The following is a 13,472-nucleotide window of genomic DNA, read 5'->3' as shown; positions in this document are numbered from 1 at the left end:
AGGCAACGGGTGAAGTGTCTTGCCCAAGGACACAACGACCGAGACTGTCCAAGCCGGGGCTCGAACCGGCAACCTTCAAAACCAACCAAGCCATACAGAAGAGCACCTCTGAATGTGCTATACTGTTAAGCAGATGGGCGACAGCAGCAGAAAACACACCAGCTGCTGCTCCTGTCGGATAAAAACAGTACACTGATGCCACATTTCACACATGCTCACCAAAACTGGACAACAGTAGACTGGAACCAGGTTGCCTGCTCTGATGAGTCTTGTTATTTGCTGCAACATTCATCCTGCCTTCTATCAGTGCTTCTGGCAGGTAGTGGTGGTGTAACGGTGTGGGCTGATGCTTTCTTGGCAAACTTTGGGAGGATCGAGCATAAATGGCACAGCCTACCCGAGTACTGCTGCTGACCATGTCCATCCCTTTATGACCACAGTATACGCATCTTCTGATAACGATCCATGTCACACAGCTCAGATCATCTCAAACTGAGGACAGTTGACGGTGAGTTCACTCCACCCTCCCAATCCAGCAGAGGATTTGGATTAACCTGCTGCTGTTTGCATACTGACTGAAAACAGTCCATTATTAAATCCAACTCTTTAATGTGATGTTTATGCAGCGCACACACACACACACACACAAAAGAAATGACTGGTATATATAGTGTGCTCTTAAAAATTAAATTTTCATTTATCCTTGATATCCTGTTTCAGTAGACCAAGAACATTCAGAGAAGCCTCAGCTGTGCTATCAATTAATTACATGTAAAACAGTCTTAAACTGCTAAATACAAATAAATACAACATCCTGCTATTTGTGATGGAATGATCTAAATGGATGGAAAGCGAAATCTCAATAATAATATTTAAAGAAATTGAAATGAATGACTGTTATTGGTTCTGTTCAGTAAGTAAATGTGTGGTTGTTGCAATAAAACGCTTGAAACTCCAACAGAACACAAAACTAGAAAGATTTTATTATGTAACATAACAGACGTAATTGTGCACACAGCACGTTGAAAGTATTGCTCGCATCACTTTAGATTGATCCAGACTAAACCTCTGAGGTCGTTTATTGCAGTCATCATGGCAGCAAAGCAGAGCTACTGAATTGAAGTGTTATAGACCGTCTACAGACATGGTGTCGATGCTAGAAAAAAGCACTACAGATGTGTTGTTCTTGGTTAAAAATCCTAGTAAAAGCATTTAATACACATTGAAGGTTAAAACAGTTTTCAGTTTTGTATTCTGTGAATATATAAACTGCCTGTAATCTAGCACAGCTTTGGTCGTACACATGAAAGATTATTATGGCTTAAGAACAATAACTGACACATGGGAAGTTGAGAGGATGAAGCAGCTGAGAAAATGTTAAATATGTTCAGCAATGAAGGAAAAGCAGCATTAGGTGCTTCTATGTGACATGTGAAGTAGTTGTTTTTGAATATTTGCCATGTGTCATAACTTAAAGATAGACAAAAAGACACAATTTCATATTTTCTTACAGGTTTCCCCTTCACACGGTCCTCGCATGCATTGCTCAGACCCTGTGATAGTCAGTGCTCTATTAGATTCAACTCGGCGAGCAGCACAGACGACGATCGCCGCTCGTAAACGATCGTAAACGATCGTAAACGATCGTAAAAATGAGATCCAAAGAAAAGCCCCAAACCAAACCTCAACATTTAATGTCATGTAGCCGTTAAAGAAGTCCCACTTTACTGCACTTTACTGTTTACGCTCAGATTGGATTCACTCTGTTTTGGCTAGCTCAGAATAACCACATAAAACAACAACGCAGTACACCTATGCCCACTACACGTGCGTCTGTTTGTATTTAGGTGCAAGCGTGTCTCCTTTAAGCTTTCTTCATCCCTCTCCCCATCAGGCAGGCGAAGATGGTCATCACCATTTTGGGGTTGACCTCTACCAGGTCTTCAGGCAGGGCGTAGACTTTGGCACCAATCTTCCTCGCCATGGAGATGGCATACCTGGAAAAAGGAAGGATGGTTATTAGAGCGTATCACCTCATCATCTCAATAAACACAATAATCAGAATGCCCCACTGCCAGTTAAGGTTCTAGATAGCAATGTAATGAAATACAAAAGCCCAGTAACTACTGAAACAAACAGAGAGCAGCAGAGGTGATTACTTGGCATTGTTCAGTTTGTCTTCATCTGACAGATTTTCCTTTTTAACCAGCTCAAAGTTCACACTCTGCGGCTGGATGGCATCAATCAGGTCGAGAACTGGCAGACTGCTACTGATTGTTTTGTCCTAAACAGAGGAGCACACAAGCATCACACGTCCACAGCTGGCCTTTCACTCTTCACAAGCAATAATCCACAATGACGAAACAGAATATACATGTGAGGATATCTCACATTACACTAGTAATTGGCTAGTTTGTGTAATGAATCCATACGTTCTCTGGTAAAATGTAACTTTTTACCTTAAAGGTTTTTATAGAGGAAGTCTTGCCAGCGCCAGACAAAGTCTTGTTGACCCATGAAATGATCAAATCATCTCCAGCAACTTCTCCATGTCCAAGATCTTCAAGGACATTTAACGTGTACCTGCATGTGGATGTGAGAATATTAGCCTCATCATTGAGTACTATATTTCCCATAAGCCCCGATGTTTTTAATCATCAGTGCACTGATGTGTCTCATCATAACAGCTCAGTGCATTAAACTCAATGAACTTGCTGAGAGAGCTCTGACTTTTTCAGTTTCCATCCTGAATCAGCAGCACCCCCTATCTGTCCTCGACTGTACTGCAAACCCAACATAGGAATAAAAAGAAAATCACCTCCTCATCAGCTGCCACACCAGTGCCAGGGTTAGAGTAGCGTTTCCGTCGTACAGGTCCTGTCCACCAATCCCCACCAGGGAAAAACCGGCTTTTTGCTTCCCCAGCTGCACGGCGTAGTTACAGTTTTCAATCTGCAGTGCGCACAAAGACATTTTTGGGATCTGCAACTTGTTCTTTACACTTTACACACTGTCCCAACTTTTTGGGAACCCTAGTTTTTACACGCACACAAACAAAACATTGCAAATTTCAAAAGCCACATTTACTTTATAATAGAAAACATATCAAATGATTAAAAAGAGTAGATTCCCATTTTAAATAATAATACTAAAAAAGGTCAATCTGTAGATGCAGTTTTGATGCAGTAAAATATGGATTTATGAGATTTGTTAATGTTGTTGATGGATGTCCTTAATATGGTCACCTAAGCTTAGACTGTCAGCGTAGAAGCTCCATCCATCTACTGATTAGACTGTCTCTGTATGAGGGGCAGCCAATAAGAAAACAGTTGTCTTAAAGAGACGGGAGGAATGTGTGTCAAATGTGAAACAAAATGAGGTGCTGCACCAAGACCCAATCTAAGACAAAAGGATTATTCTCAGCCGTGAATAATGCAAAGCTACTCTTCTACAGTCCAAGAATAAATATATGAAGCTGGAAATGAGCATCATACACACCCATTAAATGTGTATGTGTCGTTTCCACGTGAACATCTTTTATAAAAACTGTTCTTTGAATGAAGCAGTTTGTGTATTTACCTTTTTTAAGTGGCCTCCTCCTGTTGCTTTGAATGGAGGGCGATTGACTTTGTCCCAGTCCACTGGAACCTTAATCTTTTCATAAAGCTGCAGAATCACTATGGCATTCTGCAGATCACTGTACATACACACAGTGGCGTGTGAGGTGAACATGCACATGTGAACTACATATCAGAGTGTTGCTAAACGGTACAGATTGCACACTGACCCATAGATATGATGAACATTTGGAGAGACGCCGAGAGAGTTCATCCAGTTCCTGAAAGTTCTCTCCTCCCTGGTCTCACCTGGAGATCGCAAGAGACAGACTCAGCCACAGGATCTTACCTCAGCGACTACAGGAGCGAGAAAGAAATACTCATCCATGCTTACTCTCCACAATCCACTCTTGGTTCTCTGGTTTAGTGAGAGCCGGGTGTTTGTTGAAGAGGGTCGCCACGAAGGCCATGTTGAGTTTAGCGTTTCCACTCACGACATCGGCGGCAGTGACAAACTGCCTGCAGCCCAGACGGTTGGCCTGCTGCAGCATGCACTCTGCTCTCTTTACCAGATCCTGCTCCTGTGACACACACACAGGCACAGAGGTGTGTAATATACATGTACTTAAAAGACAGATTCATCCTCTGTATTGGTTTATTTTCAAGCGTTCAAATAAAGAAATTGAACCATTTTCTCTGACATCACTGGGGCATTTTTCTACTGTGTGTGTGTGTGTATGCAGGGTGTGTATGGAGGGTTAGGCCTGACTAGAACAGCACTACAAACAAAGAATCTACAAGGCAAACGACACACTGCCTTTCAAGCAAACTCACATATAGACCGCTCATTTCAATGTTAACACGGGGAACGTCCTCTTTGCTGCCATCTGGGGCGATCTGCTCGAGCAGGTGGAAGTAGGCCTTGGAGTCCTGCATGGAAACAGAGACAGACACGTGTCAGACTGCACTCATGTTTATTCCCAGCGCTAGAAAAAAGATTCTTCACCCGCAATCAACATGGAGTAAAACTCAATTAAATGTAACATTTATATTCTACTTGTAATTAGCGTAGTTTGATTAGTTGAAGTCAGCATTTTGAGAGTAAACATACATTCAGGGTTGATTTCAATAGCATTATATGTTGTTGCAATATGTGACAATACTCATGCAAAATAAATGTAAATGTGCATTTAATGTGTAAATGTGTGCAAAAATAAATGTGCATTTACAAATTTTTATGTGAGAGTAGAATACAGTTAACTGCAGCCAACTATAGCCACCCTGCCTTTGCTTTTTAATATTTTACTGAACATCTGTTTCATCTGTGCCCAACCTTTTTTGCACCACGGACCGGCCTTTAAGATGTCGCGGATAAACACAACAAAATAAAACCAGTACCGGTACAAAAAAAGAAAATTTATTCATAACACACAGGGAAAGACCCAGGGAAACCGAGTTAATGATAAAAACGATCTATTTAATTTGACCTATAATTATTTGGCTCATGCTGGGCTTTGGTGGAGACAATCAGTTCATCCTCTACCTGAAACAAACTACCCTCTGTCTTTAAAGCGTCCCTCCCCTTTAGCCAGCTTCCCTCTGATTGGCTGTCCCTCATGAAGAGAAAGTTCAGAGAAAAGCAGGTAGCTGTGTTTAGCCTGAAATGACCGTATTAGGAATGTGAAATCAAACAGAGCCGAGAGTGGAAAACAAACACTCTTCTGTTTCACAGGGACTATTTGTGCATATTCTGCCCTCATCATTTAAATATTCTAGTTTAATGTTTAATCTAAGCAACTATTCAAACACCTGTGTGTGAGAACTACAACCCATGAATAAAGTGTTTATACTGTCACAGATATATTAGCCTGAAGAGAATGTGAGATTTTTTTAATTGTGACCCAACATCTGTAAAAGATCAAATAAGGATTCAGCTTCTGATAGCAAACAGTGAAGCGACTGGTTACATTTTCTTACCTTAACATCAGCAGAAAAGTTTGATATCTTCATCCCGACTTTCTTTAAATGGAAATTGACCCAGCGGAGCAGCAGCTCTTCAGGACTGAGCTTCATCAGTTCCTCCAGACTCTCACCTTCCTCTAGCAACGCTGCAATAGCTATACAGAGAGAGGAATGACTAATAAACTCCAGCATGTATTTAGAGGACAACTGCTATATTAACTTCCATGTTTTGATCCTGGGACTCTCCTGTTTTTATCTACTATAGTTTAAAGTTCAGCCACCAGTCTAATAGTGTATATATACAGCCTGGACAGGAAACCCATCACCACCTGGTTTTAACTAAGCAAATAGGTAGGAGCCTTCCATTAACACACAGACACATCCTGTACATGTTTGTGTCTACTGTACGAGCCTGTGGGGGCAGGGTTATAATCTGGGGCTGCTTCAGTCAGTTCAGGATGACAAAGCCAGGATTCACTGGGCTCAAATTGTCAAAGAGGGTTCAGATTTTGTCAAAAAAACCAGTGCAGCTTTGGATAGAAGTAAATGCAGTGACACTGCATAAGCTTAGTGAAGAGCTAAAGGCAGCTCAACGGGACATTTTAGAGCAAGTCACTTTTTTGTGGCCGGGAAGTGAAATGATAGAAAATATAGGAAAAACAAATAATGGGTCCCCTTTAAATTGTGTTTTACTTTTTGCATGTTTGCAAAATTCCCTCTCCACAGAAGAATCTATCTGCACTTCTATGTGCTCCACCTTCATTGCGGCTCAGCTCGATATCGGCAAACAGCCCTATCTTGATAATCTGCCAGAGGAGCCCGAGCACCAGGTGAGGTTTCCCCTCCTTCAGATCTTGAGCTCCGATGTTGACGACCTGGCACCCGATGGCTGAAGCTGAATTCAGAGCCAAGTTCAGGTTCTCCTGTAGGATATGAAGGGTCAGGGGTTAAATCGCTTTAAGCAACCACGCGATTAAGATGTGAAAGGGAACCAACTGACCTGTTTGGTGAAAGGAGTCAGTTTCTTTTTGTTGATGGTTCTCTCGTCGATGGTGTCAGGCACAGAGAGGTTGATCAGTTTACTGAAACAGTGAGCGTGAGGGAAGCATCTTAGCGCACTGCCTGGACGTGACACTTGAAAACAGCGTCTATAGAAAACTGCTTTACCAGAGCATGATGCCATCTCCGACAGCTTTAAACAGATCCTCGGTGTTGGGGTTGATGGGGAGAACGTGCTGACAGTCGGGATCCTTCTCCAAAGCCGAGTTGAGGTAGTTGGCAAAGGCGAAGCGCTCCTGCTCTGAAATACGACAAAGCCAAGTGTCAGATCGGTTTCTGAGATGACTAAAACCTGAGGCTGTTTGATCAGAGAGTTCTCTGACTCCACTGGGCGGTGACACCACACATATCATATAAGGCGTTACTAACCAGAGATTGAATGTTGAGTTCCTGCACTTGAGAGCTCGCTGGTGCCCCCGATGGCTACAATGCCTTCTTTCTTGTTGAGCGCTTTCCTGAAACTCTGGGCTATGCGGTCATCTTTGAGTTCCTTAAAGAGCTGAATATATATGCAAACACACACTAACTTACAGACAATCAAACCATGGTTACTGTACATTTGTCAAGATAATAACTGATATAAGTCGTTTATCACTTAATATGTTATGGTAGTTTGCCTTTCTCTATAGTACATTAGTATATAAACAGAATTTTATGTAACATGTTTACTTTTTCGGTTGTTGTGAGTAAACTGTTAGTAAAGCTGTGAATTACTATGGTTAGTTAGTTAACTAGTGTTACCTACAGCCTCGAACTCTGATAATTCAATTTTGCTGTCATTGTTCAGGTCCAGCTTCTGGAGGAGTTGTCTGAGCTGATATCCGGGGACAGGACAGCCAACCTCTCGGAAGAGATTGCCAAGTTCGGTGGAGGAGATGTACCCATTGCCATCCGCATCTACACGTGGTGGGTCGAGACAGGAAATGAAATGAAACAGAATTTTACTTAAGCTTAAACTTCTACTTTTTATTTCTTTATTTACATTTTTCCAGATATGCAGGGCGAGATTTAAAGTGCTGCCATTGTGACAGCAGAGCGTTTCCTCACAGCAGCATGCTCCATGCTGAGAGTCAGTGCCCTAAAGTTTTAGCATATGTTTACTTTGTAGTATTTTCCATTGAAATGATGTGCAAATCATGGCATTCTTTTCTCTGCTTACATGTTACACAACTTTTTTAGAGTAAAATTTGCTGAATTGCTCCTTTAGACCAGCGGTCCCCAAACTTTTTTGCACCACGGACCGGTTTAATGTCAGACTGTATTTTCACAGATCGTCCTTTAAGGTGTGGCGGATAAATACAACAAAATAAATGATACAACCAAGACAAAAACTGTGGGATTTTGTAAATATAATAATAAACGTGAATTCACTGTGTAATTGTGTAACTTTATTAGCAGCATCCTCCTGAAATGCGCCAACAACATTGAGAGTAACATCCTCCTCTCTCCCCCTTAATGCTCTCTGGTCGCTATGGTAACATGTAAATATTTCTTTCAAAATAAGACGCGATAAAACAAATATAAACTACATGAAAATATATAATTCACCATAACGCTAAATCAATGAGAGGGGAGACAATGACACCTGAAGTGTATTGCTTATGCTCAGCCTGCTCTGCAATTTCGTTTTGGTAGCTGTAACCACAGAAAACGCCGCTTCACACAGATAGTGTGTGTGCTGTTGTGGCAATCTTGGGGTATTCTGCCATGACTTTTATCCAGAGTACCGGCCTGGTACCAAAAAATGGGAAAAGACCCAGGGAAACCGAGTTAGCGATAAAAACCCTGAAAACCATCAATTTCACACCCGAGCTTGAACAACTCTCGCGGCCCGGTACCGGTCCGTGGCCCGGGGGTTGGGGATCGCTGCTTTAGGCAATAACGGGAACGTTATCAAAGCTTCTGTCTGCCAGATCCTGCACACGCATACAGGCGCGCACAAAGAGCGCCTTTAACAGTCATGTACACCACACAGTCAAAAATAAGTGGCTAATTCATAGATATCTGCAATGTAAACGCACACACACAAATACACATTTTTACTCACCCACTTTGTTAAAGGCCTCCTTTATCTCCGCCATCTCCTCGGCACTGAAAGACTTTGACATTCCGACACCTGTGAGACACCTGACACCTACACAGGCAAATGATGCACGTAAGTGCTGCGTACCAACTCCGGACACGTCACACAGAGCATCAGGAGTAATGACCATAAAAGGCTTTTAAATGCCAATTCCTTATGCATGCATTGTGACTGGACTGGCTGCAGTGTCTCAGTTCGCCCTGTTTCAATAATTTTCTTTTTAGCAAATGCAGATTTATCTCAGTGATTACATTACTGCTGGTTGGAATAGCATTTCCCAGCTTTCCGTGATAGCGCTTAAACAGTCTGTTTGTTTAGTTTCAGATACATGGCTGCACTTGAATAAATCAGTATGCCTCAGTATGACATACAGACAGTTGTATTACTGTATTATTCATTATTTCTGCATTTACTGTTAAATGCTTCTCTCAACCTGGAGCCAGCTGCAGATCTCACACAGCAAAACTCTGATAACTCCGTCAGGAAGAAGTCAGTAGCTTGAGCTATCACAGGCAGGGCTCTTTAGCAGTGTAGTTACACCAGCCTATCATTGCTAAAATCTTCTAAAAGAATAAAACAGCCACAGGCATTCACTGGCCATTTCATCAGGTGCACCTGTTCTTTGTTGGCATACTTTAGGCCCCTTAGTACTAACCGAACATCGTTTAAACACCATCTCAAAAGGACTTTGTCTCAGTTCCCTGTATGCAAATGTCCTGCACAGTCACCAGATCTCAGTACTAAAGAGGGACTCTGGGACGTGGTGGAATGAGAAATTTGCATCATGGATGTGCAGCCAACAAATCTGCAGCAACTATGTGATGTTATCATGTCAATATGGACCAAAATCTCTGAGGCATGCTTCCAGAACCTTGTTGAATCTATGCCATGAAGAATTAAGGCAGCTTTGAAGGTTAAAGGGGGTGTGACTCAGTACTTAGAAGGTGTAACTAATGAAGTGGCAGGTGAATGTACATTACAGCATAGAGCCTGAGTGGGATAAAAGCCATACACCAATATCATTTTTGAAAGCAGCTGTAAATAGAAGAAAAGAAACTTGGTGTAATGACACAGGTTGTCCAGCAGAGCGGCTCCAAATACACTGTTTACAGTATTTATAGCAGCTGGCACCAATTTCCATTTTCAATGTCAAAATTTCCAGCAATGATACCAAAAATATTAAATGTTATTAGGGATCATTTCATACAGCCATCCAATAGGCCAGTGATTATCAAAGTGTGGGCCCCCCCTGGTGGACCACGCAGGTACTGCAGGTGGGCTGCCGTAATAACAGAAATTGAACTAGAAATTAATTAAATGCATGTATAATTACATACTTATATTAATACATTTATTTAAAAAATATTTATATAATAAAGGAGTTTTAACAGTGGTAATAGGAAGCAGTTAGTTTGATATTACTTGCTGCTCTTGTATTAAAGTTTGTGTCCCAGTGGCAGGTGGGTGACACATTGGCCTTAACAATGTGCATTTGACCGGGCAGCTTTAGCAATTTATACCCAGCAACCTGTAATGTTTTTGATGGTTTTGAGTGAAATTTTAAAGTAAATACATAATTTTCTCTTGTATTTCGATTAGAGTGAAGATTTAAGATATGGTGGACCTTATGGGATTTTCTGGTTTTTAAGTGGGTTGCAGCACTCGTGACTTTGGGGATGGCTGCAGAAGGCTAGTTTAAGTGTTTCCTGAATACATCTGTTTTACCTGGAAGGTACATGAAAAAAAACAAATTCAATCAAATAAAATAGCAAATACACAACTCTGTAGAAGCTTGACCACTCATTGCACAGTTCATAATGATGCAGTACTGTGGCTATACAGGAGGTAGTGAGGCTAGACTGCACTGTATATGATTTAGTTTGAGAACGAGTTTTCTGCTGCAGAGACCAGAGCCCAGTTACTAGAAGGCATTCCAACTTGATGTATCACACACTCAAGACAATCAATAGAACATTCAGGCAAATAAAGCATTATTAGCATTAGACATCACTGCTGTCTGTCCCCGAATATCACATAGAAAAAGAGAAATCAAAGGTTTTGGAAAAAAGATTTACTTTATGTTGCTAGCTTTTACTTTGTCTCCAGAAAAAAAATCAGCCCAGGAGACTCTGGCAGGATACTGCTAATAGTGAGTGTTTCACTTCTGTGTTAAATGAAGTTGGGGGGGGGGTTTCAAAAAACTGAGCTCCTATTAGGGCTGCATCTCTTGAAAAAAAAAACTCTCATGCACCCTGATCATGTTACAGCATGACAAACAAATTAACAGGCAAAGCTGAGCGTCAATATGCAAACAGTGGTGTCTCAACCAGATACACATGGATACAGGCACTTGAATACAAGCCTTCTAATATCTCTATAAAAACTAGAAACAAATGCCCCTCCCATGTACTCTGTTAAGAAGACAACAGTGGTGGTCAGATGGCAGTTAGCTATACCCAAGGTTATTTGAATAAAGAAAGGAAAAGCATCTCTCCTAATGCAAACCAGCCCAGCAGAACATGCTGCTGCTTTGAACTGAGCAAACAGCATAAACGTATTAAAAAAGTGGCTGTTTTTTAACGTTGATTTCACAAGGTAGGTTTCACAGGTTTTCAAGCTTTAAAAAAGCAAAACTGTGATTCGGATTATTTTGAAAATATCGTCATTATGATCTAAACATTTTAACTGTGCAGCAACTCTTTCACAATTCTCAGTTTTACAGGAAATGTACATATCACACTGCCACCAGGTGTCACTGCTTTTGGAAGATCAGTCCTTCAGATGGACATGTCCTTGCCAATAAATGCAAATCCTTTTATAAGTATTATTATTAGTGTTTGTGTGTGTGTGTGTGTGTGTGTGTGGGGGGGGGGGGCACCTCAAAATTGCCCCTCTGTTGTAAGACGTGACACTGACTGAACAGCACTGCAGCACCGGAGCCCACTGTAACATTCTGGGCTGTCTGCATGCAATTTGTACTGCAGATTTAGATTATGAGGAGCCCGTGCACATGAATGATGTTTACAGCTTATAAAACCTGACACATGCTCAGTGTGACGACGCACTTCGTCCGGCCGCTGCTGCTGCACCGTCCGCCAATCACATTCTAGCGCTCACTGAGAGAAAACGCCACCTTTACTTCTATTACCCAAATCACCGTTAAACGTGTGGCTGAAGCCCGAGTGGGAGTTTTATCAGACAGGATGCAAGTAACGCACAATAGGCTGTAATAATATATGCAACTTAGAAGTTATATAGTATTCCAAGAAGACAAAGTCATGAAATAAGAATAAAAGTAATGCACAAGGTGACAGTTTTGTTCAACTACCATGTGTGCATGCCATGAGCCAATTAACCCACAAATACTGCGTATTTTAGCGAATAATCTGAAATATTATTGAATACCATTTCTACAAGCATCCCCACATAAGCTGTAAAATGTGATTTCTAAATGAATGGGCGGACAGCTGGTGCGTCGCAGTGAGTTTTAAAGTGTTTTCTTCCGATGCATACAAGTCTTTACCTCCTGTCATTAGTCGCGGGAAAACGCCCTGAGACGCTCATTGCTCTTACCTGAAGTCGGCTGATGGGGTAAAATCACCCGGGGAAGCCAATCTCTCTGTCGGCCTCCCCCTGCCCCTCTGTCCGTTTTCTTCTGCTGACGCCGCCCGGAGAGGGGAGCTCCGCCCCCTCTGCGCCACCCTTTCCCTTAAACAAACCTCCTCATGCCCGCGGTCATGTTTGAGCATCAAGCCTGAGAAGACAGTCTTCGTGGTTTTCTTCGGAGACAATGGCGAAATTTGCCAAGAACATAAAGTTCTGCACCAATAAAACAAAGAGAAACATGAAAACTCACTTATGGCCAACTGACGTGTAATTCTAAACAAATAAAATGCAGTAACACTAACAGTAGCTTAATTAGCATTAATTGCTTGTGTTTATCAACTTCAAACAATAAACCCGTTGGTAGGCAGACTTGAAGAAGTACGTTATATATCCACTGAGTAGTTATAACTATTTTAGCCTATTATGTTTATAACACTGTAACTATAATCATGTGGAAGCAGGTCTCACATCTGGCATCTTTTCACAGCTTTGATAACTTATTTAACAACCACTTACAACCTTTTACTTAATAAGGGCATTTTTGGTATGTTTAACAGTACAGTAAGAAAAATTTCTAGATTATTTAATTGAAAACATCGATATATTGTACATGTAAACATTGGCTTAAACTTAGAAATAATCTATTAAAAATACACAGAAGTAAGCATTGGGTTGTGAAAGGCGGCATGTTGCCCCATCATCTTGAACACAGAGACTGGTCACATATGTAATCCACCTTTAAAGGTTACTTTTAGTTTAACGATTACAAAAACTTTACTAACGCTGGCTAACAGCAGCTAACAGTGGCATGAACAGCGGTGTTTCAATTCAATTCAATTCAGTTTTATTTATATAGCGCCAAATCACAACAAAAGTCGCCTCAAGGCGCTTTATATTGTACAGTAGATCGCACAATAATAAATACAGAGAAAACCCAACAATCATATGACCCCTATGAGCAAGCACTTTGGCGACAGTGGGAAGGAAAAACTCCCTTTTAACAGGAAGAAACTTCCGGCAGAACCAGGCTCAGGGAGGGGCGGGGCCATCTGCTGCGACCGGTTGGGGTAAAAGAAGGAAGACAGGATGAAAGACATGCTGTGGAAGAGAGACAGAGATTAATAACAGATATGATTCGATGCAGAGAGGTCTATTAGCACATAGTGAGTGAGAAAGGTGACTGGAAGGAAAAACTCAATGCATCA

At 41.4% G+C, this 13,472-nt stretch overlaps 1 protein-coding gene across 1 annotated transcript; it reads right to left on the bottom strand.

Annotated features, from left to right (window-relative positions):
• Positions 1-953: 953 nt before the first annotated feature.
• On the bottom strand, positions 954-12,316 carry LOC116333958 (plastin-3-like). The gene is made up of 16 exons (XM_031757251.2): positions 12,235-12,316; positions 8,626-8,712; positions 7,324-7,475; positions 6,948-7,077; positions 6,687-6,819; positions 6,520-6,601; positions 6,277-6,442; positions 5,535-5,674; positions 4,392-4,487; positions 3,952-4,138; positions 3,788-3,866; positions 3,580-3,697; positions 2,819-2,952; positions 2,460-2,583; positions 2,160-2,284; positions 954-1,997 (listed from the first exon to the last, which is right to left on the bottom strand). Exons 2-16 carry the CDS (start codon positions 8,684-8,686, stop codon positions 1,865-1,867), a joined length of 1,860 nt encoding a protein of 619 aa, XP_031613111.1. The 5' UTR covers positions 8,687-8,712; positions 12,235-12,316; the 3' UTR covers positions 954-1,864.
• Between the last annotated feature and the right edge of the window lie 1,156 nt (positions 12,317-13,472).

This window comes from Oreochromis aureus, linkage group 2 (assembly GCF_013358895.1).
Source record: "Oreochromis aureus strain Israel breed Guangdong linkage group 2, ZZ_aureus, whole genome shotgun sequence".
Taxonomy (NCBI): Eukaryota; Metazoa; Chordata; class Actinopteri; order Cichliformes; family Cichlidae; genus Oreochromis; species Oreochromis aureus.
Note: the sequence above shows the minus strand (reverse complement) of the source record. Positions and strands in the feature narration are given on the sequence as shown.

Bases quoted from the DNA above. Each gene is read 5' to 3' on its own strand.
- LOC116333958 (XM_031757251.2), bottom strand. From the start codon at position 8,686: ATGTCAAAGTCTTTCAGTGCCGAGGAGATGGCGGAGATAAAGGAGGCC. The intron at 7,078-7,323 runs GTAGGTAACACT...ATATATATTCAG, and splicing joins AATTATCAGAGTTCGAGGCT to CTCTTTAAGGAACTCAAAGA. The intron at 2,953-3,579 runs GTAAATACACAA...TGCGCACTGCAG, and splicing joins GAGGAGGCCACTTAAAAAAG to ATTGAAAACTGTAACTACGC.